This window comes from Grus americana, chromosome 10, assembly GCF_028858705.1.
Source record: "Grus americana isolate bGruAme1 chromosome 10, bGruAme1.mat, whole genome shotgun sequence".
Classification (NCBI taxonomy): domain Eukaryota; kingdom Metazoa; phylum Chordata; class Aves; order Gruiformes; family Gruidae; genus Grus; species Grus americana.
In genome coordinates this window covers 23,793,277-23,820,198 of record NC_072861.1, presented here as the reverse complement: position 1 = coordinate 23,820,198, position 26,922 = coordinate 23,793,277, and the positions used below count along the sequence as shown (strand labels likewise).

The window sequence follows — 26,922 nt, the reverse complement described above, 5'->3', positions numbered from 1 at the left end:
TTAAGAGGCAGGCACTTCCTTTTATTGCAGTGCTGGGTGTCAGGAGGAGAGTTCCTCTAATCAGGCACCCCTAATGCTGGTTCTCATCATATTTATACACAAATGTTACAAAGATTACAAAGTGGTACACTCCCTATTACAATAATTGGTTCATATTTCTTCGCCTAGTATGCAAACTAGAACGCCTCTATCTTTTGTGTAGGTGGTATAATTTGGGTAGGGGGCTTATGGGGGTCAGTGGTCGTGGTGACCCTGGCCCAAATTACCTTCCCCCTAGTTTCTTAATACTTCGGTGTTGGTAATTGTTCGCTATACGCCTCAGGAAGATAAGGATGTTGCTGGAGGCAGTTAGTGTCCTCCCTTTCTGCGAAGTACGTACGTAAGGACCTTGAAGCGTCTTGTAGCTCCTCCTTTTTATCATGATGTGTAGCAGGCGCTCATTCTAAGAACCATTAGCCTTCTACCTAAAGTAATAATGAATAGTTTCTTAACACATATAAGTAGGCCTTCGTTACAGGCCTGTCTTTTTTGCTACAACTCCTGAGCAGATTGGTAAGAAACCAACGTGTGTGAAATCCAGGTAGAATTCTGAGCTGTAATTTGTTATGTTTATATTGTATTTACATTGTTTAGACAAGCATTTCCTTTCCCAAAGTGTTCAGGTTTGCCCAGAGTAAGTGTATCCAGAAAGAACAAGCTCAATAGAGCGGACTTAAAAACCTGGACAGCTCTAGCTTCACAGTGAAGTACAATTTGCAACACTGGATTTAGAATGTGAATCTACACCGCCATCTGCAGAAAGCAGATTGGCAAATTAATTGGCTACCAGTATAGCGGCAATTAAAGTGCCAAAATGCAAATATTGGTATGCAAGTATGGTGTAGAATCAGGTGGAAAAGAGAAAGGGATGTATGTGCTACGACGCTATTATCACAGCTGACAGGTTCTGCACAACATATGCTGTATGTCAGGAGAGGAACGCATTTTACACTTTATTCCTTCAATGTCCTTCTTTTCCTATCAGGAGATCCCCTTCTGCTTCTTCCACATCCTCTCACACCATTTTGCAGCTTGGGTGTACTGTATCATGCACATGCTGTACCACAGGAGCTCACTCCAAACCCTTCCTCCTGTCTGAGGTGCCTGGCCACAGGAGTGCAGCAGAACTATTACTTAAATCTTATCACAGAAAAAAACCAACCGCTGAGGCAGTAAAACCTTGCATGCCTGCCTTTGCTTTGATCTGCCTTTTCATAAATAAAAGGTGAGCAGGCGGCTGCAGCCTGATGCTGTGAACTGCCCCACGTCCTGAGTGCGGAAGCCACCTTCGTGTCTCCAACCAGTTCTGTCCCCCTTCCTCCCTGTGAGACACACGTGCTGTAGCGGTAAGAGATTAATAGTTTGTGAGGCAATCTGATTAAGAATAAATGCTTTACTTGACTATTTCTTATAAAACGAGGAACAAGTTTCCTCACATAATGTCGAAGACATGCTGTATTTCCTCAGGAAACACCTTTCAGGGGAAGCACTGAGCATCCTACTCTGCTTCTTCCCCTGCCAACCGCCCGTTATCTCGCCCCAGCGGCTCATCCCGTCCCGTTGGGGTCCCGGTGCCGCCGGGAGAGTGGGGGTGTGTGTGTAAGCGGGTGGGGGGGATATGTGTGTGCGTGTAAGCGGGTGCGTGCCACTGGCAGCAGAACCCCACCACCCCCACCGAGCCGCCGGCGCCGCCCCGCCCGCCCCACAGAAGATGGCGCCCCTGGGGCGGCGGGAAGCTGCGCTCTCGCGAGAGTTCGAGGAGCTTGTCTCGCGAGAGGCGGCAGGCGGAAGGGGCGGGGCGCCCGGCGGAAGGGGCGGGGCGGCCCGCTGCCGGCCGGTGAGGTGGGCGGTGCGCCGCGGTGGCGGCGCCAGCGCAGCGTTGCGGCCTGTCCCTCCCCGCGGGGCGGGAGCGGCGCCTGGGCCGGCCACGGAGCGCGGCACGGCCTGTCCCCGGCGCGGCTTCCTCTCGCCCCGCTCCCCTCGGCCGCCCCGGGCAGGGCGCTCTGCTCTCCTCTCCTCTCGTCTCCTCCACCCCCCGCGGCCCCGCCGCCTTCCGGGCTCTCCGCCGCCGGGGATGCGCTCGGCCCCCCGGGGCAGCGCCTCCACCCGCCGCCCGGCTCCCTGAGCAGGTTCCCTGCCCCCCGGGCCTGCTTCTCCCCTCTCAGGTGCGGGCGGAGGCGGTGAGCGGGTGAAGCCCCCGCCCGGCGGCCTTCCCCCATGGTGGGCTTCGGGGCCAACCGGAGGGGCGGCCGTCTGCCCTCCCTTGTCTTCGTGGCGCTGCTGGTGGTGATCGCCATCCTCGCCTTCAACTGCTGGAACGCCGCGTCCCGCCAGGCCCTGCTGCAGGAGGAGGTGGCCGAGCTGCAGAGCCAGGCCAAGCGCACCGAGGTGGCCCGGGGCCGCCTGGAGAAGCGGAACTCGGACCTGATGGGCAAGGTCGACTCGCACAAGAAGCAGCTGGAGCAGAAGGAGGCCGACTACAGCCACCTGAGCAGCCAGCTGCAGGCCAGGGACGGCCAGGTGAAGAAGTGCGAGGACAGCAAGGTAAGGCGGAGGGTGCTGCCCGGCCCGCCGGCGGCGGGGTCCCCCGGGGTGTGGGGGGGTGGCTCTGCCCCGGGGGACACCGTTTGTTCTCGCCTGGCGATGGCCGGGGTCCCTGCAGCGTCTGCAGCCTGAGGGTGAACGGAGCCCCCGGAGGTGCGGGGCTGTGCAGCTGGTGCGTTGGCTGCTGGTGGGACGTTTGCAGTACGCTCGGGTTTCTGAACGCACCCCAGGAAAGAGCTGAAAATGTCCAGCAAAGGCAGTGTGTGTGCTACCAGTGAAACTGTGAGAGCTCGCTGTCTTCCAGACCGCTGTCTTTAATTTTTTTTTAATGAGCTTTCCTCCTCTGCTGAGTTTATTTGATCTCTTGTGGTCAGTCAAAAGGCTGCGTACAGCCTTAAAACTGCAGTTTGTTTGGCCTTAAGGAAAATGAAACAAGTGTAATGTTCAGGAGTAGCACCCTGAGCTGGCCTCTCTCCAAATGCATGGCACACCAGGGGCTGGTCCTTACGCAGATGGCATATACTTGAAAAAAAATAAAATCTTGCTGCTGACATAACATCTGATTTTCATTAGCTGCGAAGAGACGAGCTGATAGAAAATTCAGCCTGCCCTTTTCTGTGGAAGTGGCCTGGGGATTTCTTTTGTTGTGGAAGGGAAGATGAGCGAATGCATCAACATTCACTGTTCTGCTTTCATAATAATCGCAGACAACTCTTCCCAGAGGAGTTAAGCAGACAAGTTCTTTTACTTGTACATCGGGTATGGTAGTGAGGACTCTATTTGCATGCAGTTCCTAATTCTGCTCACTGAACAATGCTGTTCATCATGGTAGGATTTATGGAAATATCACACTCTCGGGCTTATTACTGGCTAAGTTTGTTTTTCTGGCCCTTTCATGTCACATGTTTGATGAGCAGTATAAGAAAATGCATTTGGTTTTCACAGAAAAATCTGAATAACTGCATGTCTCATTACGGACTTGTTCAAATTGATTTAGTTTGTGTTAAAGTTGTGTTTTCTTTCCTGCTGAACCACTAAAATTAAGTCATTTGTATGTTCAGCAAACATGTTTTTTAAACTTCTAAAATTTTTTTTCTGAGATTGGAATGAAAAGCCTGATTAGGTCTGTCATGGTGGATACTGGTGCTCTCTGTTGGAAATAGATGCAACTAACACCATTGTGATTAAAAATACTGTGATACTATAAAATCTAGTTTAATTTATGAATATTCTATATAGATATCAAAAGAGTTAAGTCTGATGAGCAAGAGAAGCTGACCTCAAAGCAGTTAGGTTTTAACAAAGATGCTTCCCCTTCTTAAAGACAGAAAACTAGTAGTTTTCTAAACTGTTGGGGTCTTGGGGGGCCTGCTTTGTTGTTGATTTTTTTTTTTTAATTGAACTTTTACATGCAACTAGAGGGCCAATACTACCAGAGATGGTGGTGGCTTGAAAACATGAGAGGTGGTCAGTCAGGCTACCGAGTTGGAGCTCCCTTTCTCGGGCTGCTGAGGACACTAAAATCACAGGAATTCACGGCCAGACTGGGCACATCAATGGAGGAAGTTTGCTGAAGGCTGATAAATGCATTGAAACTGCCTGTGAGCTGTGGGCTGTTGGAAAAGTGGCTAAGGATATTCAAGGGAAGTAGTGTAGGTGGGTACTTGTCGTATGGCTGTTCTTTATGGAGGTGAAGTTGATTTTGTGTTCCCGTTCATTAGCCTACGTTCACAGGGCAATGAGCTTGTTCCGTGTGTTGTAACTGACTGACAGGTGTAGAACTCCACTGGTGGTATCCAGGGAAGTTCTCAACGATTGGGCTGTGTGGCAAGGCTTGCTTTTAACACAAGAAATTTGTGGGGTTTGGAAATCTATAACGTTTTACTGTAGAACACCAGGAGAAAAAGCGCAGGCACAAGTCATGGTGTCCAGAAAGGGTCACTGGAAGCGTCACTGGAAAATGTGCGTGATACAAACGCCCCAGGAGGGGCTGGCGAGCTGCCCTGCCTGCTGACCACCGGGGTCTTCTCCCGAAGTCTGGCTGGTCTTTGAGTGCTTTCAGAGGCTGGCATCTCACAGATGTGACTAGCAAACCTCACAAATTAATTTCGTTGCTAATTGTATGCATACTGCAGTATGTGCCCTGTATCTTTGTTCCAGAAGGTGCTGTTTAAGGTCGTGTGAGCTCGTAGCTTTTGAATATCATCTTCTTGCATTCAAAATGTTCAATGTGCCTTGATAGGCAAGAATAACGGTAAGCTTTATCAGTAACCAGTCACTGTCCCTTGCTCTTTTCCTCCCATGTGAGCTACTGTCATGTTCTCAGTGGTAACAATCCCATTTTTCTTCTTAAAAACCACTTTAAGTGACTGTACTTTAGAGACTAGAGAATAAAGCTGTGTTTTAGAGAATAAAGATCTGTTACAAAAAAATAGTGAGTAGTAGGCATAAAGTGTCTGACCAAAAAAGGCTTGAATGGTAATTTTTTTCTCTCAAAATAGAATTTGGCAAGGATGTTCTTTGAACAAACCAATGTCCGTTTGTGAAATGCAGGAGCTATAATAAAACACCAACACTGGTAATTCCCAGAGTATCAAGTGATCACGACAGATCAAGGCTTTTTTCATGGAAAGCTTGTTTGAAAGATGCTGCTCTGGTGGCTATCATTGTCAGTTCTGCTTTATGCCTCTTTGTCTCCCTAAGAGATTCTTTGCCTTGAGGTCATGTAAATCAAGCGTGCGTTTTCCAGTGCTGAGGCAACTTGGATTTCTGCAGGCTGCTTCCTCCTAGCTCAGTGCTATCTGTAGTCAAGCCCAAACCCTTGTCTTTCCCCTCCCTCCCCTTGCCTGCATAATGAGCTGGTCACACTGCACCAGAATATTGTTTGCTCTTATGAGCAAGTGTAGTAGTGTGACCTAGTGTCTTGTGTTTAAAAAAAAAAAAAGGGGGTGGGGGGGAGAAAAAGCATGAGTTCTTGGGAATTCTCCTGTCACTCTGTGATGAGCTTGTGCTGGACCTTTGAACAAACCAGAGGGATTCTCCTCTGGGGAGACAAGCAGGGGTAGGGATTGCCCCAGTGTCCGGGGCGGTGACGTGTGCAGAGTTGGCATTAGTTTCCTGAGTATTTCATGCTTTTTTGCAGCATACCGTGAGGATACTTTTTTTTTTCCATGGCTTTACACATCCCTTTGCAATAAGCTCAATAAAATGATTGAATGGCAGGAATTTGTGGTGGAGTGCTTCCAAATGGCAGCTGTCCAGTGTGGGGGGGTTTGTAGCTCAGTGTTGGGTACCGCGGCTCTCGGGAGCGTGCCTTTCTCATTCCAGAACTATTGCCAGCAATGCCAGATGTGTAATACAGCCTTGCCCCTTTGGTGCCGAGAAACGATGCTTCCTAGGATGCAGCTGTTTAGTAAAGCATCCTTGGGAGCAGCTGGTTGTGTTCTTTGTTGCCAAAACTTCTTGATAGTTCCTCAGTCTGCAATGCTGTAGTTCTACAGCAGCGATGTTGAGTGCATCTTCCAATCTTATTGCATGTTCCTCATGATCACAGTGTCATCTCAACACTGTACTAATTGCTTGATGATAGCACTGCCTATTCTGAAAAAGGCAGTTGACCATAGTAGAAAGACCATGGAATTGTGGCACGTAGACCCTTGTGCGAACAGACTTTTGAACAGCTTTCAAAATGTAGAGATGTGTTGGAAATGTCCAGGCTCGTGAAGTTGCACAGAGGAGCACGGACACCACCTCGTGCTGCTTTGTCAGGCAGTTCGGAGGATGACCTTGCTCGGTAAAGAAATGACGCACAGAGAAATAGGAGTGGATGTTTGCACTTTTGCCACTCGCTTCATTGGGAAGCATTACCATCCGAGTTGTCCTGCCATACATAGAGATAAGCTCTGACGTGTTTATAACTTTCTTTCTTTACATTGCCTCTCATTATATGACAAACCTGTTACGATTCAGACAGCGCTGGAAGGTTGCCTTGCATGCACGTAGCTCCAGCACACACAGGATTTTTGACGTGCTTTTCCTGTGCAGAGCTCATTGGGCTACAGAGAATTTCTTTTATACATCCCAACTGCTTTGGAAAGAAACTGAGAAGCCACTGAGAAATATGAACAGTGCAAATAGGTCTAGGCTCAAGGAGGACACAACTCGGAAAGAACTGGGCTTGTGCCACAGTTTGTGGAGTGTGGTTTTTTGCATGTGTAGGTGGAACAGATCCCATGAATCATATAAAAGCTGCTTCCCTTTCTGTCCCTCAGATGAGGGACATTTGCTGTCAGCTGAGCTGTTTTGGATATAAATTCTGTCACTTTTCTCTGAAACTCAAAATTGCCAGAATGAAAGATTGTGTGATAAAACCGATGCTGCCTTCAAACCGAGCTCCTCCTAACAGACAGGCAACCCTCCCCCAGCCCATTGCACGTCAAATGTTTTATAGGGTGAGCAGAAGCAAGCTGGTGGGAAGGCCTTCTGTGTTATCAGTTCTGACAGATGAAGGTTTGAAACCAACCCACTACTTCCCAGGATCTCCTTTGTTTGTAGATTTGTCAGGTTCCAGGAAAGAACTGCATTAGAGTGGACGACAGGAAAAATTTGGTCATTATTGCCAGTGGCTTTGCAAAATAGGGAAAGATGCTTTTTCGTGAATGCTCAACAAATCACTCTCTTTTTATCCATTCCCCTGTCCCAGTTTGATGACGAGCTGGGTGCCTCTTAGAATAGAAAGTCTTGGCAGTAGCTTTCATCTTGTTCTTCTGTGTGAGGTCCCACCACGGGGTTACTTGCGCTTTTGAAATAAAGCCCAGGCAATCCAACGCAGGCTTTGATTTAACCAAGTGTCCTTCTTTGGATTCCTGTAAGTAGAGTGCCTTCAGCGTCTCGGTGGGCCGAGCAGCCTGTAACTGGTTCACGGTGCTCTGACATGCCAAGAAGGCTCCGTACGGGCCCTATTGGGTGTTTTTAGTTTCTTGCCTATTTCAGGGTAGGGTTCTCAGGTTACCAAAAGATTGCATCATCCACATTTGCTCTTTTTTTGGGAAAAGCCTTGTGAGTTGGCTGGGCGTTCCCCCTGCAGCGCCGATGCCTCTCCATACTCCAGAAAGGCTCTTGGCTTTTGGTCCGGGCGGTGGGGCAGGGTCTGCTGCCAGGTCTGCCCCTGTGCATTGCTGCTAGGGATGAGCCAGGACGCTGTAGTCTGGCACGGAGGGAACTCTCGATGGAGCGCTCCGTTTCACGAGGAGCCCCTGTTATGTGACTGGAGCTGTTGGATGCGTGCCTCCCTGTACACTCTGTTCTGCAGAAAATCACGATTTCATCAGTTCTCGTACGGCCGTAGTTCTCCAGTTCTAAACGCCTGCCCCAACCCATATGGGACAAATCAGATCCCACAGTCCGGGGTTGGAGTGCCTCTTTTAAAAGCAAAAACATTCTGTGAAACATTCTTAGAGGCATGAATAATTTGATAAAAGAGAATGTAGAGCTGGGCGGAGGAAGCCTTTAAGTAAGGGCATGTGTCTGGTTCGTTTTGACGGGAAGTGCAGGTAAGTGGCTCAGACACTGAGCCTCAGAGCCTGTGTGGGATTTGGAATCGCCTGTGTGTAGGGCAGTGTGCTTCGTTGTGGTGTTCTGAGAGGTAACCGAGCTGGTAACCCAGGAGGGACAACCCTCTTCCAGCACCTTCCCAGAGTTACTGTTTATATTGATCACGAAACTCCAAGAAAAATAATTTCAGCATCAGTGTGGCCTGATGATGGCCCTGGATTTCTTTCACCTTTCTCAGTATGTTCTACTGGTGCATCTTTCTCTTCATGTGTGCTATTTTTTTGTAAGAACAAGACAAAGCAACTTTACTTAATGACTTTGTGTACATGCGTTTGTTATTTATTGTAACTGCTGGTTTTTTCCTTACTAAAAATACCAAATTAAAAGCTGTTGTGGAAGTCTACTGGTGTCAGATTCTCTCTTAAAGTGCGTGTTATGAATATTAGGAGGCATCACATTAAAAATTTACTTTACATATACATTAGGTAGAAACTGTTTTTTGCTAATGAAGCTGCGTGTTTATTTTTATACATTTATGCTTCAACATTGGAAACTCACTGTCTCCTGCAGTATTAGAATGCAGTGTGTTTATTTTAGTCCTGACAGAATCTACCTTTTTGATAGAAATATGTTCTGGAAATGAATTTAAGTCCTTGTTAGCAAAGCCTAAATATAGTGTTCAGGTTGGTGATATCACTTAGAGCTAAATAAATATACGTTACTTATATTTACAAGAACTTTGAACACGTCATTCTGATAATCCTGTACGTGTGTTGTCTTTACAATGTCTTCTCAGTCTAAACCCCTTCTAACTGCTGATTGTATTTACATAACCATTTCTTTCTTCCAGATGAAGCTGCAGAACAACATATCCTATCAAATGGCAGACATACATCGTTTAAAGGGTAAGGAATTTATGGGCAGGCAGTGAAGCTGTGTGTGTTTTAACTGCCGAGGTACTGCAGCACAGGTTTTAAATGAAAGATCAAGTGGTGCTGGAGCATCGCGTAATGTGAGAGTTCCTGTATTTCTTCGTTACCTGGGCTGGGGTGGTGCAGGGCTGGCTCGTGTAGACTTGGCTCTGCTGTCTGCCCAAAGAACGGGTGTTCTGGCACTCCCGAGAGTCGTTTCTGTGACCATATACGCAGTTTAGTACCGTTTGGATCAGCAACGTTGTGATACTTAGGCTGGGCTTGAAACAGTCCGGAAAACATCTTTTAAGGCTGTTAAATACAGACATGATTACAATTACCATACAGTAAGATTACTGTATGGAACAGCTAATGCCAAAATGTGTACATGCCTGCAGACACCATACTTGGCATTTCTGCCTGTATCTATGCAATTGCAACTTGAAATAGTAGGAAGCTTAACAATTATTTGTAGCCTGAGGAGCAGGGAGAACTGCTACAACAATAACTTGTGAAGACAGGAAATATGTATTTGGTTTATGGAGAGTGGAAAGGCACCTTCTTTTGTACATTTATTGCAGAAAAAGACTATTTGACCATTGTGCCTAAAGTAACCTAGTAGTACTTTTGTGTTACTCAGAATAACAGAATCTTTCAGGAAATTAAGGAGATTTCCAACAGATGGGTGAAATAGCATTGTGTAAGTCTTCTGAATTAAAAAGGTAAAGAATAATTTAGGGGTTTTGGCATAGTGTCAAAAGAACTGTGCTATAATTCATAGTGACATCTGGCATACGTGAGTAAATTGGCATCTTTTCCAAGTTAGTTGAGCAAATTTTTAACTTATATAGCAATATTGAAAGTTGTATTCACTGTGGGGCATTTTTTTCTTATCTTTCCATATTCATGTTGATTTTTGCTTTTTGCTCTAGAACAACTAGCAGAATTACGTCAGGAATTCATTCGCCAGGAAGATCAGCTTCATGAGTACAAGAAGAACAATACTTACCTTACAAGGAGATTGGAATACGATAGGTACGTCTTCAGGAATGTTAGTGCCTGTAGGTTTGTGTGTGTGTACTGGAAGTCTGTATTTATTAAAAAGTGTAAATTAATGCTATTTCTGCTAATTCTCAACTTGAGTGTACTCACTTGGCGATGTAACTTTCACTTAGCTAGTTGTTTGATTTTTTTTTTTAAGTTCAGGTTTTTTGTGGTGTTCTACTTGTCCCCCCGAAGTGAGATATTATCTAAGAAAAATGTGACTTGCTAGAATTGCTCAGCATTGGACAATTTAAGTCAATGCATCTTTTGTAAAGTGGAGATCTTAGTTGACAAATACTTGGAAGAGTTTAATCAACACAGTTCTGTAAGCCACCAGGGTTGTTAATTGCTGCTTTCTAAAGTGTAATTTTATTTTTTCCACTGAAGTTGAAAGCATTGTGTATATCGACATTTTGAGTTGCCTTTTAAGTTTACGATGGAGAAGCAGGGAGAACAACTACTTCTGAAACTTTGAGGAATGGGAAGATTAACACTTGAGAGAATGGTTGAAACTTTCACACACCCCATTCTTTACGAGTGTTTGTGGGAAACAGGGACGTTGTTGAATTGGGTTGGTCTCTGTGTGGCTTGTGGGAGAAGTTGGGACGCTTGGCTGTGTCATTCAGATCTCGTTATTTGAGTTGAAGCAGTAACTGATAGTAGTAGTTGTGCATCTTCTGTGTTGACAGCCATGGGAGATATATTGTTTTCCTAGTGGAATTAATATATGCTGATGACAGATTAACTGCGAAGCTTGAATTTTCAGTTGCTTCCCAGGTTTTCAAGCAAATATGTTCAAGGCCATTCTATTTATTTTACTGTTTTTCTGCTCTGTCCCTATTTTTTCCAGTTCTGCTTTCTTTCTGTATTCAGTCCATTTCCACTCCATACACATTCCAGGACAAGGCTTTTTGGACAGACTATTCTAGTTATATCTCAGGTTTGGCTTTTTGTGCCACTTCATTTTTATATTTTTTTTCCCTATTTTATTTATGGGAGAGCAGATACAAGAAATTAAATATAACTAATAATGTGTTTCTAATCAAGTCTGCAGTGTGGGCAGCAGATCAAGGAAATGAGACTGCAGCATGAAGAAAACATAAAGAAATTAATGGACCAAATTGTGCGGGAACAAAAGGTAATGCGTGGCTAAGTTTCGTGGTTGAATTAGAAGAGCCTGAAGTCTGCTGTTGGTTTGACTCGGCATTTCAGAAACATGGAGGCCTTTGGCATTTCTCCCCCAACTTTTCGTTAAATATCATCCTGGGCAGCCCTAAGTGGGTGGTAGCAAAACAGGCAGATGTTCTTACACTCAGTCGGTGAACTGAGCCTTGAAGATCAGGCTTCGTTCTCTGCTCTGTTACAGCCTTCCTGCATGACGTCATTGCTAAGCATTTCAGTTTCTTCTCTGTAAAATGGATATTACTTTATAGCTCTCCAGGGTAGGATCTGTGTTCTTACAGCATTATATAGGTTATTGCAAAGGGAACCTGATCTCTATTGAGACCTCAAGGTGCTAATGTGATGCAAATAACAATGGTATTTGAATGGTATCAAGGGTGTCATTATATGGTGCAAGCTGCCAGTAGAATATGGGCCTCTTTCCTACAATGAGACGAAATAACCTGCTCTTCTTAAAATTTCATTTTCTTCATCTCCATTTACAAACATTTCAAATAATAAGGCAGACTTGAAGTAGATTTCAGTCGGATCTTTCCTTAAAATCCAGACTTGTTTCAAAGCCTCTGACCTGAGGCTTAAGGCCAACGATGCCCTAACCTCTTTGCGTTATACTTAAGAGCTACATATGCCAATGTAAATGTCACCCAGCCATGCTGTATTTTACGTGTGTTTTTTTTTTTTTTAAGTTACATGTCCATGCTCTACCTCCTACCCTCAGGGCTCAGGCTCATATATAGAGGACTTCTGCTGTTGTTTGCTTTGGTGATCATCTAATTTATAAATGCAATTTTGCTTACCCAAAGTAAACTTGAATTTGAAGGGTTTTGTTTTGTAATTTTCAGGGATGTGCTTAATATTAGTTCTTTGTGAATTTGTTCTAACAGGCCACACAAAAAATTCAGTCCAGTAAAGACACTGAAGTAAGTCCCAATAACGATGACCAGGCAATATCTAAGACTGTTCCAGAGGCAGAAGATAAAAACACTGTAAAGAATGAGCAGCCTTCAGATCATGTTGTAAATGGCAAAGGTATTTCCTTTTTTGTAATTTCTGATAGATAATGGGCCAGTTGTATTATATCCTTTGCTATCATACAGAATCGTGCATTTCTCTGAAGTAGAACCATGAATTATTTGGCTCGGATAACTTGGTTATCTGCATGCGATTGCACTAAACTGGAGTTGATAGGTACCCAGAGATTGGCACGTCTTGTCGTTAAAGTAGGTTCTTGCAGAGTCTTGTGTGAGTCTTGCATTTGCATTGTTGGTTCATTCGGCATCTCCTTCCTCACGTGGCTGGTTGTGAACTGGGGATTGCCTCTCCGCTCCCTGTGAGGTGCCTTGGGGTGGGCTAGGCATGGGGCGTGTTGTTGGGGAGCTGGAATCTGCACAGAGAAGGTGACTGGAGGTGAGGAGCACCAGAGCCTTGTGAGAGGGCTTTAGCTGGGTGAGGCAGCGGAGCAGTTGGGGACCTTTGGTTGTCAGGAGTTGTACGGGAGGCTCTCGGTGAGTAACTGTTGCGGTTGTTGCCTCCCTGCAAGGCAGGTGGGTTCCTTTGTTTCTAGTTCTTGTGCTGCTGAATCAGCACTTTTTGTATCAGCTCAGGATCTGTTCCAGCCAGCTTCTTGCAGCAGGCTTCTCTTACTCTGCTACCAAGAGCAGCGCATCTGTTTCCCCTCTGTTTCTGAAGATTGCACTGACTTTGGGATCACTGCTCCAAAGCAGTCCTCAGCGACTCTGGCAGTACAGCATAAGGAGTGGTGTAGTTGCATTTTTGCTATGGGACGTGTTCTGTGGATAAAGGACTTTTCTTCTGGTCTTAGAGCCTTCCACAGGAAGGAGATTCAATGTTCAAATGTAAAGGTTAGGCAGGATATCCTATTCTTGTCTTACAGAGAAAATCAAACCAGGAGGAGATGCGGGCATGCCTGAAATAGAAGATAATGACCCGGCTAAAGCTGAAGATACTCCCACTGGTTAGGAGAAATATTCTAATACTTTCACATTTGGGTTCTTGGTGACGTATATATATATTCTGTTTGAATACCATGTGTTTCATAGTGAATACAAAGTTTTGAAGTCTATCTATGGTAACAAAATTCAAGTGGAGTGTAAAATCTGATAATTTTTACCGTGGTTTAGAGGCTTGAATTATAAAAACTGAATGCTTCTGATAATTATTTCCTCCCCCCCCCCCCCCCAATCTTGTATTTTGTATTTTCATGTATGGTTTAAATACAAGAAAACAACAACAGCAACAAAGCTTACAAGATTGTTAGAGGAGGACCTGGTATATAGTGTCTGTCTGTTTCATGTAAATGCTTTTGTCCATGTATTTTATTTCAGCTTTAAAGAAGCCACTTATTTCAGCTCCTAAAAGTGAAGGTCATCAGCCCGTTATAAATCTTCCAACCGAACAGCCCCATGCTCCAAATCTGGCACCAGGTAAAATTCTTATTAGCAGGTGACAAGTCACCATTTTGTGGGAAAGTTACCATTTAATACCTGCTACCTGTCATGAATGTTAGATGTACGTGGCCAGCCCCTTTTTTTGTGGTTGATCTGGTTACGAGAAGAAAACCAAGGATCAGTTTCTGCAGGACGCAAGATTGAGTGTATTCTCAGTCTGTATCCTGAGGTTGCTGGTTGTACCACCTCTTTTCACTCCCCCAGTAACGTCTGAGCCTTTTGACCAACTTCAGCTAAATTTGAGCATTAGAAGTTTTAAAGATAAGTGCTTCAAGATTTCTCCACTGGACAGAGGAGAGTAACTGAAGTTAGTCCTTAGGGATACTAATTAGACAGGGCTGGAACGTTTCATCAAGAGTTGATTGTTGATCTGCTGGTAGCCAGCTAGAGATGAGACAGCAGTACTCCGCTTGCTCAGTGTCCTCCCGTTTCCGAGAACAGCTCACTTGAGGGTGATGCGGGGGAGGATTAGGACATGAGAGAACTAAAAGTACCGCACTGAAAGGATTTATAAGAATCGCGGTTAGAAAGGACACAAATCCTTAGAAAATACACTTAAATTTAGTGCTCGTGGATGAAGTCACTTCAATGTCAAACAGAACGTTAGGTTGTATCTGCACTGCGGGTGGCATCTTCAAATACTGTCCTGGTAAAAACCATTAAATATAACGTACTCGTTATGTATTTGTGATGTGACCAAACAGATTGAAGTTTTTAGTTATGCCCATCGGTGGTTCTTTTGAAAAAAGGCCACAGAAGTATTTCTTAATTTCTTTCCTTTTGCAGTGGATGTGTAAGCAGATTAGAAAACCAAAGTTGGTGAGCTCAAAGTCTGTGAACACATTTAAAATTTATTATTTCCAAATGTCAAATATTTTAAAATACTTCATTTCTTTTTGTTCTTCTGAGGTAGTCTTTTGTTTTGACTTTTATTAATGAGAAAACATAAAAGATAGCAAGTGAAAAGCTTGCTGCTTTGAATTTAGTTTATCAACGGAAGGTCAATGTGAATTTCAAGGGGACTGGGTTTTTCTGTATTCCTTGGTTGTGTAGTCCTGTGATTCTGCTTATTATTTTTAGCATAACTTCTGTGACCTGCTGCAACCTGCTCCTCAGATCATAGCTCTTGAAACAATACATGATGCTTAGTAGATTTGAAAAGCAGAATCAGTAGGAGGATAAAAAAAATACATAAACGTATTATTGTTCTGGGCTTCATCAAGCATTTAAATACATACAGAAAATCGGCTGAGAAGGTAACGACTTAGGATTGGTTACATATTAAAATGTGATTAATTAACTTTTGTGATAACATGATAGCCTTCTTTTGGACCCATGTAAAAACCAAACACGCTTCCTCATTCTGTAGGTTTGCACAGTGACAATGATGGAAACGCTGATATTGCGAAGCAGATACCTCCAAATTCTCTCCAGCACCTAAATTTTGAAGAAAATATGGAAAACCAGAAAGAACACAAAATTGAGACGGACCATATAAAGATTCCAAAGAGCAGAGTTAGTGACTTGCAGAAGATGAAGCAAAGTAAGTTGGCCAATATCTCATACTTCAATATATTAAGAAATTTGCTTCATTTTCTATCTGTAATAGTGCCTGCCTGGAGAATGGGAACCATTGCAGCAGGCGGCCTTCTGGAGAGTACGCCTGAAAAGAAACATAATATGTTACTGTGCACAAGATATGCCTTAATGTGTCATCTGTCATATATATATATACACACATACACATATTTTCAGTCTTTTAAAAAAAATTTGCTTATAGGAACTTAAAATGTTTTTGGAAATTACTACACATTTAAATAGATTAAGTAAAGACTTTTGATAGATGCACAACACTGAGTTACTTACATTCCCGCTATATTACTTAACTTAAAGATGATGGTTTGGACAACATCGTAATCAGTCAGTCCCTACACGGGTGGACTTTGACTTTGGTGGTATATGTGTATTGGCTGGAATTTTGTTGTTCTGTGTGAGGAAGTTTTCCAGAACCCTCTTCTTCCTCGTCTGCTCAAGGAAGAAGTGTTGAGGCAGCAGCAAACCGTGCTTGTGTATTGCGTGTGGTGGTGGTAATGCCGCTGAGGCTTAGCGGGCAGGCAGTGGTAAGGATTTCAAATGTACGTACGGTTGTCTGAGTGCTGTTGGCTTTGAGATGCGTCTCTGCCTTGCAGCTGACGCCGTAACGCTGGGAGAACGTTAACGCCTCCAGCATTTGACTGAGCATCTTCCTACGGGAACGTTCTATTGAAATGGGTGGAGACGCTGTACTCCCAGGTATAGCACAGAGCCTACTGATGAGGTGTACCTCAACCGAGTTATTTTTAAAGAACTAATTCTCATTGTTTAGCGTTTGGGTGGGGAAGGGGCACCTGGAAAAAAGAACACAGTGCTGAAACATCTCCTCTTGTTTTTTACCCAAATAAGATGTTTCTTTATAGCTATTATAAATTCAACTTTAGATTTTGTTGTGCTCACAGCTAAGTAGCTTTCACTTAGGCCTTGGTTTCTGTGATTAAAATCTGTCTGTACTCCCGAGATGACAAGTTATTACATGGGAACAGCCATCTTCAGAGTCAGGAAAATTGGGAGGAAAAAAGGATTCTATAGCCTCCTGCTGGAAACCTGCATTAATTCTGTGGATCATACACACAGTGGTACAGAAATAGCAATTTTGCTGAAATAGAATCATGGATGGGTTTCAGTGACCAATGAAAAGAATTCTGAAAGCTAGGGTCACTCTCAGGAACGTGAAACTATGAATTCATTTTTGCCACAAAAGGTTCAGTTTGTGAAGTTCCTTTTGTTAGAGTTAAGTTGTTCTGGTTCTGGTTCCTTCTCGTGGTCTAGAACTGTAGCTTAAGATTCTGTAGCTTGCAGAAATTGCAGGAAAAAAGTGTTAACCTCTAGCAATCTCTTAAATATTCCCTGAATAACAGAAATAAGTGTGAAATAATACTCCATTTGTTCTTGTAAAATGCTTTAGCTGCTGTTCTGAAGCAGAGGTTAAAGTAAAATGGGGCCTGTGAGCATATGGTCAGGTTTGCGAGCAGGTAGCTGTAGGGGGGGCATTGGCGTAAAGGGGTGTAGGAGTCCAGCGTGTTCTGTCCTTGTCCCCCACCCCCAAAGGCCCAGAGGCCGAAGCCCGCAGATCATGCCAAGCCTCACGCGAGAGGTTTAAGAAGCTCCCTGACGTGGTTTGTGAGCCGTTAATGACTTTGGGAGAGGTGCTGCCCTACTTGTCTCTACAAGTGAGCGGGCAGAGGGTTTGAGGAGCTGCAGAGCCCTGGCAGCACGGTCTGACACCCGGGGAGGTAACCGAACCAAGTCCCAGTCAGTTCGAGTATGGTGACAAGTGGGTAACGGGGATTTTCTGAGAACAGGTTGTGTCAAAGGGATATGATCTGAAAATAATGTATTCAAAGGAAGGAAAGCAGTAAAAACAGGAACGTGACTTTGTCGTAGGCAAATTACCAGAGACCTGCTCAGGAACAAATTGCTATTTGGTGAGCGCACAACTTTAAGAAAAGAACATTCCAGGCATAGGTATCACTAACAGGTTTATTTGGAAAGCTGCTGTGAGGTTTACAGAGATGCTCCTTTCCTTGGCACTGTTTGGGATGTTGAGTGCTGGATGATAAACAGTGTATGAGATGTGGGTTCAGCAACACAAACGTTTGTAAACATAAAGTAGTCTGCAGTAAGGATGGAGAATTACTGTACAGAGTGAGTGACGAATAGCAAGTGAGCAGGTCGGTCCAAACTGATGTGGTCAAGAGTGGAAGTTGGTTGCTAACAAATGTCTGAAGTGAGGTTTTTCTTCTGGGATGTGTTAACAGGAATGTTAAATAAGATAATAACACGGAGTAAGTAACTCTGGTTTACCTAGAGCCTCTGAGGCCGTCCTCTGGCTTTAAATATCAAAGAAAGATGATGGGAAGCTGGAAGGAATTCAGGGGAGAGAAAAATAAATAAATAGGGTTTAGTATAAGGAGAAAAAAAGCTCTACAAGGACCAGGTTTGAAGAGGTAGGGAATAGACATTGATTTACTATATGGGTTTTTGGTGGGTTTTTTTAGAAATGGATCTTTAGGGAAGGCTTCAGTTACTTTAATATCACTCGTGGATCTTTCCGATGAAGCGGGATAGGTGTATTCAGAATTGGCATGCAACCTGTGCAAGCTTTTCTCTCACTCTGTGTATCCTGAGATTTGCAAGACTACTTAGTTTATCAGAGGAGCTGCTCGTCTGGCTGAGCGACTGCAGCTGACGCGAGAGCCCTTCGTACTGCGGGCATTGGGGTTTTTAACCGAGTTGGCTGTCTGCCCTGTGACGGATTGAGTGATGGGGGATAGCTGTGTAGGCAGGAGCAGTGGATGAAGCGTCTCCATGCAGGATCTGAATGGGTGCCTAAGTCAATAATCCTCACTGATGAGTCTTTTCCTTTTCTCTTTGCTCCCTCACATTTGTAATACCTTATGTTGTGCACTGTAATGATACAGTGAGGGAGGGACTTTATCACGTATGGAAACAGCTTATCCAGGTAGAAGATTTATGTCCTGACTGATCAGCAGTGAGCATTCCGAATGGTCCATTGGTGATAAATTCATCCCTGGGCTGTAGAGACGCCCGGCTCCAGCATGCAGCTTTCGCTGTAGAGACCTGCCTGGCTGGGGTTTTGGTTCCTGAGCGCTTCAAAACTTGCTCTGCATCAGCCCATGGGATGAGAGGAATGACCCTCCTTGGTCAGGTATCTGTCGTACCTGTCCGCTTTCAGAAGCGGGGAACTTCTTCCCAAAAGATATTTTACTTTTAAAATCTATGCTATCAAAATAAAAAAGTAACTTTGGTACTAGGCCCAGAGACGGGCACGTTGCAGCCATCGGGCTTTAAAAGAAGCAGAACCTGAAAGTGGCTGCAGCAGCATCGCTGTTTGTGCTCTTACCTGGCACCCTGGGAAAGAGCTGGGTGCAGCAAACCTCCAGTCCATGCTGCTGGTTAACGCTGTCCTGTAAGCAAGTCCTTAGCAATGAGCACATGGACAGCTGCTCTGAGTAGTGTGTTTGTAAGGATCCAGCTTTGAGTAATATCCCATGTGTCTATTCAGAATTCATTTTGGTAAAAGTTACCTGCAGGTTTTAGCATCTGTGACATCCATATGGGGTGTCCCGTGCTGTCACTAACCTCTCGTGCTTCGTGACAACGTATTCCACCATGCCTCAAATTAGTCAGTCCATGTAGTAGTGCCTGCGTTACAGAGCGCAAGTCGTGCTTGGAGTGATTGGAGAGACCCAGAAAGGCTTCAGGTGTCTGTTGCAGAAAGCAATCGGTGTGTGGCTGGCTCGAGCTACCGGCAACTCCTCCTGGTGTTTGGTATCCCCAGAGCGTTACCTGTGCCTTGTCTGAGAGCACTGCCGTTCTCCTGCCGTTGTGCAGGAAGTCATCTACTGCCTACGGGTTTGCACGCCTGGCTCTGCACACGGTGGAGTGGCTGTCAGGACCGCTGAGCCCAGAACGACTGTTGGTGAGCCTTGGCCTTTCCTCCCGTGCTCTGAAGTAGCTCGAGCTAAACCACCAAATGCTTCGAGCAGAGTGAAGCCCGTAGCAAAAAGCAGCCGCATCTGAGGCTGTGCCAGAGTGCAGCTTGCCAGGGCTGTGCCGAGCGCTGGGCTGCTCCCCGAGCTCCAGCTCACGGCCACGGGGGCTTGCTGTGTTTCCTAGGATCTCGCTCCGAGATTTGAACCTTTTCTTCTTTCCACTTAAGTTTATCCAGACCTCGTTTGTCACAGTATTTCTGGCATCTCCACAGGCTTGGTTTTCTGTAAGTGAAGTGTATTGGTTGCCTTTCCATAGCTTGTTTTATATTAAATATGTGCAAATTGTACAGTTCTGTCTTCTTTTATATATAGTGCAGTGTCCAAGAATACAAACAGTAATAGCAAGGATTGCTCAATTAGAGATGAATAGAGAATGAGTAACATATTAAACTTCTGATATCTAAATGGATCATAGTTTCTTCCTGCTTATTTTATGAAAATAACTGAAAATTCTGTTTCTGTACATTTGAGCTGCACTAGATGTGATTCTTCAGCTTTTCTTCCCCACCGTGTTGTTGTCTCTGTCCTGATTTCTATATACTGCCACACGATAGTTTTCATTGTTTTAAGAAATAATTTTTACATCTGTCCATCATAACCTCAACCTCCTTTTTAATCCTAATGTTTAAATCATATTCTTCAGTTTTACTTCTCTGTTTAATTGCTTCTGCTGTGAATCACTTAACGTCTACCTCGGCAGACTTTTCTCAGTCCGTAGAGATTGTATTGCACTTTAATCCTATTTTTTTCCATTTATCCATAATCCTTCCAGGCTGCTATCCTCTGCAGACTCAGTGTTGCATTCTTTAAGCGATGGGAAGCAGACTGAACTGCATTGGACACGAACAGATCTCATATCCCATTAAACACCAGCTCTGAACTTGACATCACACCATTAATCTTCCATTGTGTGCTTGGTTGACTGTCGAGTCATTTCATACTTCCAGCTAATTCTCATTTTTCTTGTGCATTGTTTCAGTATCTGGGACTATTCTTAATTCTTTGCTGGGAGACCAAAAATACTGGATTCGGAACATTTTGAAAACCGTTAAAGCTTAATAGGAAACCAGAGTGTAAAGCCAAATTAATTAGGTAGTTTATAAAAAGTCAATTCAGAAGGCAGGTCTCTGCTGGATTTTTACCCTTGACAGTGTGGTACGTGCTCTGCAGCCGTTACCCTGTACGAAGTCAGCAATATATTGCTCCATCGTGTGTAGGAAAATGCCAGTCCTCCTCTGAAAAAACTCTGGATACAGTGGGAGTTTTTGTATGCACTTCAGCACTTTAAGGAAAGTTTTATTAGTGTTTGTAGGTAATCGAGGGTGGAGCTTTTTGTTTGGATGCTTACTCCAGCTCTCCAGGGAGCGACGCGTGTAAGGATCAGATTGCACAAGACCCAACTGCCGACTGGCTGAGCACGTCCCCTTTGCGCAGGGGCGTCCATCAGCCTTGTTGTCCCCCTGCCCAAACCTGCTCCCTCTGCCCCTGCTCCGCTCCAGCTGAAACTCCTGCGAGAACCTGCGGTCAGCCTTCGTTTAGGATCTTCCTATTTCTTTCCTCTCTGCTTCTGACTTAATCCTTTGCCTACTTCACAGGCCGATTCTTTGATGAGAATGAATCCCCTGTTGATCCGCAGCAGGGTTCTAAACTGGCAGATTATAATGGGGATGATGGTAACGTGGGTGAGTATGAGGCAGACAAACAGGCTGAGCTGGCTTACAATGAGGAAGAGGATGGTGATGGTGGAGAAGAAGACGTCCAAGGTGAGCTTGGGCCTTATCTCCATCCCATTGTAATAAAATCCACGCTGAGTTTACTTGTTGAATTTGTGTAAAGCCTTGCTATTTTTAGCTGATCGCAAATTTCTAATACAGAATAAATAAGTTTTAGGCAATCTTTACAATTCGGTCTTGTTCCCCGTGTGAAAGCAACGTTGCAGCAGTTTCACCGAGAGGGTTTTGATTCCTAGTTTCTGCTAGGAACATCAAGACGCTTCAAATTTCAGAAATGGTTTTGCCTAAGCCCCCAAATCTGGTATTGAGCTAGTTGGGATGCAGTTGCTGCCGTTACTGAAGCAACTTTCAAACACAGAAGCATAGTTGTTCTGACTGCTGCTCTCGGCTCCCCTGCCCTGAAGCGGCACGCGGCGAGGTCTCCGTTAGCAATTCCAAGTGTGATTTTCGTGCATTGTACACAGATTCAACAGGCTTCTGGTTTTCCTTGCTAACCTAACTTCACAAGTCATTAATCTGGTGCCGGCCTAACGCCTGTACGTGCATGTTCGCCACCTCGTTCTGCATGCGGTTCAGTGCATCGCCTCACCATCGCTTGTCTGCCATGTATCTGCCACGTTGTCTACCCTTCTCCATCTAGTTGTCTGGTAATGCTTTGTGAAAGGTTTGCATGTCTGTAGGGGGAAAATGTTTCCGTAAACGTATCTAGTATTTCCAGTTAAGGAGAGTGCAAAATAAAGAGGGGGGGAAAAACCAAACCCCAATTGAAGTTCTACAGGTACCCTGAGTTTGATCCTCATAATGCAAGTTTTTTAGCTGGTAGTTTTTCAGACATGTATTTAATTGGTATCCAAGCATAATTAATGACAAAAGCTGATAAAAAGCTGATTTCTGTGGGCATGCATCTAACTATGCAGTGTAAGCATTTTTTGGCTGGGCTGGTAGTTCGAAACTCATGAACAAGCAAAAGAAAAGTATGGATCAGAACCCTGGGCAATTAATTAACTTACTGATAAAAATGAAAACTGTGCTGCTGCTCCAGAAGCCGTGGCCTGTTTTATTACACTTTTGCTCAAAACTGGAGCAGCGGAGTTTAGCCTCTCTGGATTGCTACAGGCTGCTCCTCTGGACGGGCTGTTGCTGGGCTGTAACATGCTCCTACAAGCGTGTGTGCAGCTGGTTCTGTCGATGCTGTGAAGTAGGAGACTTGCTCCTGATGATTATGATCTCGTAAGGAAGAGGAAAGCGCGGTACGTCTTGCACGTTTGTACGTCTGAGCTCTGCTCTGCTGACCTGAGCGCTTGGGCAGGTTGGGGTTTTCATGGGTTTTAGTTCAGCTCCCCTTGGTGAGCAGCGGGCAATGCCTGGGCTTCGGAATGCAGTTCTCAGTCTTAAGCAAGGCCACGGAACCGTTAGGGAAATCTGTGCTAACTCTACCATTTCCCTCAGCCTGTGGGCTCCTCGCTACCTGCAGCTGCTGAGCCAGGAGGAGTGAGGAAGAGGAGGAGTGAGGAAGAGGAGGTGTGCTCCCCGGGCGGTGCAGGGACGCAGCTCCTGCTGTAGCTCACAGCTCTGTGCTGGTTTGCTCGTCAGCACGAATCATTGCTGGGGTGGCCTTTGTGGGGACCTGGTGGCTTTAGGGAGCGAGAGTTCACACCGTGTTGGTTGTAAACAGTTACCTGTAACACAAACAGCGTTCTGTATTCACTTACGAAAGGCTGGGTTTGATATAGTAATAAGTGGTGGAAAATTGTTAAAAACTGTAGAGATTTTGCTTATGCAGCAGCTTGCTGTGCAAGGGATATTGAATAAATCAGAGCTCGAACTGAAAGGGGCCTCATAAAAGTGGTTCCCGTTAGAAGTGGGACCTGTCAGTTCACTGCTCGGGTGGCTTTAAATTTGGACTTGGCAAAAAATCTTTTTTCTGATCAAGGCCTCTGTGTATCTGTGTGCACATAATGCATTTCATACCTGGTCGTAAAGGTTAACGAGAGACTTGGGAAAGCCTTCTCAGGAAGAATAGGCGAGCAGCGGACGTCACTACCTCAGACTTAGTTTTCCAAGCCCTCTGTTCTGTCGCTTCCTAATAACTCGTTGACTTGATCTGAGGTACAAGTCACACAGTGGCACCTCGTACTTCCAGAAGTAGCATTTTAGAAAAAGTGTCTGTGTTAAGTCTTTACACTAATTTGTGTGCAGGGTAGGAGAGGGGAGAACTGGGGGGGTTTGGAGGGAGGGTGGTTATAATTGTTTAGGGAGGAAAACCCCCTGAATTTCTGACTAAAAGCTATTAGAAAAACATCACATGGGTTTGTGTTAGGCTAGAACAAAGCTTGTGGCAGGTGCAAACAAAGCAATTTAATTAAACATGTTTTTCTGTTGCCACTAGAAATGTGTGGGCCTTAGATCAAAATTATCAGAGAAAAATACACAAATTTGGGAGACAGGCTCGAGTGAAAGTCAGTCTCCGGTCTGACATTCCTGCTTTTGGTTGGAGATGCGAGGTGACGATATTTAAATACACCTGTTTGAAATGCAAGGTGGTGGCTGAAAGTTGTTGGTTTCGACTATTAGTAAATGTGGTTTAGTGGTGGCCGGTCGGTGGAGGGTTACAGTGCTGTGGTGGTAGCTTCTTACCAAACGCGTGTCACGTAGGTAACTTCAGCCTTTCGCTGTTGGGAGTCGGGTACCGACGGGGACCCACCTCGCTTGCAGGCTGGTGCCAGCCTCAGCCAGCTTCTCCTCTAGTAAAGGACTTTAATAAACTTCAACTTTACTCTCCGTTCCTCTGAACAAGCATCTTTCCTGAACGTGAAGGAACACAGCTGAAATGTGGGAAGAGTTTATTGAGACAAACACAAGTTTTAGGGCTTTTTCATTTCTTGAGGAAGGCTGGGGACCCACACAGGACATATCTGAATGATGGCAGGTAGAATGCAGAATATTGTATTTTAAAACATCACTTGAAAAAATACTGAATGTGCATTTTCTTGATGGATTTTTTGCATGTGCTACAGTGAATGGTTATGCTAAGGATGCACAAGTTTATTTTATCTTGATTTTTCATGACGCCCAAACCCAAGGAGTAGAAGTCAAGACGTAGACAAGGTAGAGTGGCGGAGAGACACAGTCTTTCTGGATCTGAAAGACAAGGTGAGAGCCCTCAGCTCTTCCAGGCAGGGACAGAGCTGTACATCCGCTGTACGGAGCAGCTGACCCTGAAGTGGCCATTTGCCCTGCCAGGGAGTCCCCGGCCGGTGATGCAGCTACTCCGTGATTCGGGAGTAGTGTTGTTGATCTCACAGGAGCTGGGCTGGCTGGGTTTGCTCCGGAGCAGCGGTGAAAAACATCTTGTGGATTCTTCAGCCATGCTGGGAGAGAGAACAGGGATTTATTTCCATTGATAAGAGGTTTGAAAAGGTTGAGAGCTGCCTTTTACGTTGTTAAAAGTCTCTCTTCAAATTTTGCCCTCAAGCCTGAGATAGGAGATAGCGGTAGTAAAAACGTTGACAGCGAAGTCAATTCCAGCATTAGTAAAAACCCCAACGCTGAAAAACGCTGTGCTGCATTTGTGTGGAGGGGATCGGTTTTCCCACTGAGAAGTAGGTGGGAAAAGTATGGCCATGGCCTGGGGGGGTCGTCCCCTTGCTACCAGCCCTTGTAAAATCTTACAATGCGTTACCTCCAGAAGGAGTTAGAAATGGCAGTGTGACTCTCCAGAGTGGTTGGGGTTTAATGGGAGAGTTTGAAACCTTTAGAAGAAAGTTCTCAAATTGCAGTAGGAAGTTTAACCAGTTCTACAGTCTCTGCAGTCAATAAATCTCTGAAGCTGGCTGCAATAAAGCCAGAGGTACTGAACAGCGCCAGGTCCCCGCTCTTCGAGGGGCCGCTCCCAGGGTGCTGACAGCCGGACGTGGTCGCAGGCCGTATGCGTTCCCCGTAGCTTCCCCGATGACTTCACTCCTGTAAGCAGACGAGGCTGATTCAGAGCAGACGTACGCATTAGCAGCGCGTTCTGGGAGTCTGCTTACATGGTGGTTCAGTAGTATCGTGTCTGGTTTGATCTGAATATTTTAATTGCAGATGATGAAGAAAGAGATCTACAAAATGACCTCGTTGATTACGGCAAGCCACGCTTCAGCGATGGCGTTCTTTAAGGCCCAAGTTGAGCAGAAACCACGGCTGAGAAGAGATCTCCACTGAGGAACTTGAAGTGCTGCAAAACTGAACCATTTTTACGTCGGCGTTGCTGACTTTAAAGGAAGCTGATAATAGTGATGAGTACGCTCGAAGTCAGCGAAGTGACAGAAGGAAACAGTTCTGTACATATGTACATAGTTGTACTATTGCAAATTGTATTAAAATACATTTTTGTTGTTACATTGAGCCAATTGCTTAGACTGTACCTTATCTGTAATAATCTTTACATTTAAAACCAATATTATAAATACGGGCTGAATTGTTTCTGCAATTTAGAAAACTTTGTAAACTGGAGAACTTGTACAGTTTGTATCTCATGTAACAAATACACTGTGGAAACAATGTACAGCCAAAGGACTCCTTTTCTACACAATACCTGTGTGAGCAAAAATACTCCTGCTTCTCTCACGAGTGCTGTGTTTTTGCGTTTTGCAGGTGAGCTGTCAGTTGAGAATGAAAACCGAATGTTTAAAAAATTGCTCCTTCCTTAATGTGACCGAGGAAAGGCTGTGGCAGTCTGTGGGAGCAAGTACCGTGTTACTTCTCATATCTGGCGACCCAGTCTCAGCTAGCGCTGGAAAGCGGTGATAGTAGAATTTCGATAACTTGATGCATCCTGAAAAAGTTGTGTAACTAACAGCTGCTTTTAAAAGGTAATGCAAATAATTCAGCGGAGCTTGTAGGGAATCGCTGTGTATGTGTGAAAGAGCGAGCGCATTGGTGAGAAACGGCCAAGCCTGCATGGGCTTTGTGGGAACCCTGGGGGGAGGAAGGACCCTTTCCCTCGGTAAAATGCTGTACGCCCTGGTTTACTGTCTCGAGAGCATCCATCCTGTGTCGCAGCCACGCAAGTTAATTTACAATTTAATACTTTGATACAGATCTCTCAACATCTGCCATGGTCCACGTTTTGATTTTCTATCTCAGAAGGTTTGTAAGTTAGATACTTTTTTGTATTCTGTGTTTCAGCACTTTCTGAATTTTATGGAAATGATTCTGTTGATCTCCAGTAGTGGAAATCAGGGTTATTAACCCAACCTGCTTCTCCAAAAGGGCTACTGTGAAAAGAAATCATCGGGCCTATGACATGGGTGATTGTACTTTCTCTCTGTACTCAGGTTCCAATTTGAAGTAACAGTTAAGGTTTGCTCAGTGCCAATTCAGTGAACCTTTTAAATACATTTCAATGGTCATACTATTTTACTTTACTTTGTTTGGCTACAGGTATCTTCTACCAATCAGTCTTAAATAGACAAGAAATAAAAATTTCAGATTCTGGCAATGCATCTCAAGGATTTTTTTGTTTAAGGCTTGAGCTCTTCGTTCCATACTTGTGGGAGGCAGATGGGGGGAAATAGCCCTTTGCATGGTGTGATGTACTTTCAGTTGAAAATAAAATGCTGAACCTGCTCAGAATTAGATACCGTACTAATACCACACAGTAAGTATAAACTTGTACCAGGATTCTAAGAATAGCAGTCTTCAGTAAATACTGTATTTAAGCACGATGGTTTTTTGTTTGTCTTAAAATGTAATTTCGCCCTGAATTAGGTGTTAACTTGATTCTTCTAATGAAAGCAACATTTATGGGTTCTAATAAATTAAGTTGTTTAAAGTATGTAAGGCTTTGGGCTTT

At 44.6% G+C, this 26,922-nt stretch overlaps 1 protein-coding gene and 1 long non-coding RNA gene across 3 annotated transcripts in view; both read left to right on the top strand.

The window, feature by feature from the left end:
- Window positions 1-26,922, top strand: part of LOC129210586 (uncharacterized) — a 131,424-nt gene that overhangs the window by 28,369 nt on the left and 76,133 nt on the right. The gene's annotated exons all lie outside the window — the stretch shown is intronic.
- Window positions 1,845-26,904, top strand: GOLM2 (golgi membrane protein 2). 2 transcript variants are annotated; one of them, XM_054836480.1, is made up of 10 exons: window positions 1,845-2,583; window positions 8,987-9,041; window positions 9,980-10,082; window positions 11,139-11,229; window positions 12,158-12,302; window positions 13,168-13,248; window positions 13,619-13,717; window positions 15,111-15,284; window positions 20,949-21,116; window positions 25,170-26,904. In XM_054836480.1, exons 1-10 carry the CDS (start codon window positions 2,257-2,259, stop codon window positions 25,241-25,243), a joined length of 1,317 nt encoding a protein of 438 aa, XP_054692455.1. In that variant the 5' UTR covers window positions 1,845-2,256; the 3' UTR covers window positions 25,244-26,904. The 2 variants fall into 2 exon arrangements, with proteins under 2 accessions (XP_054692455.1, XP_054692456.1); XM_054836481.1 differs by lacking the exon at window positions 20,949-21,116 and having other exon boundaries at window positions 1,851-2,583.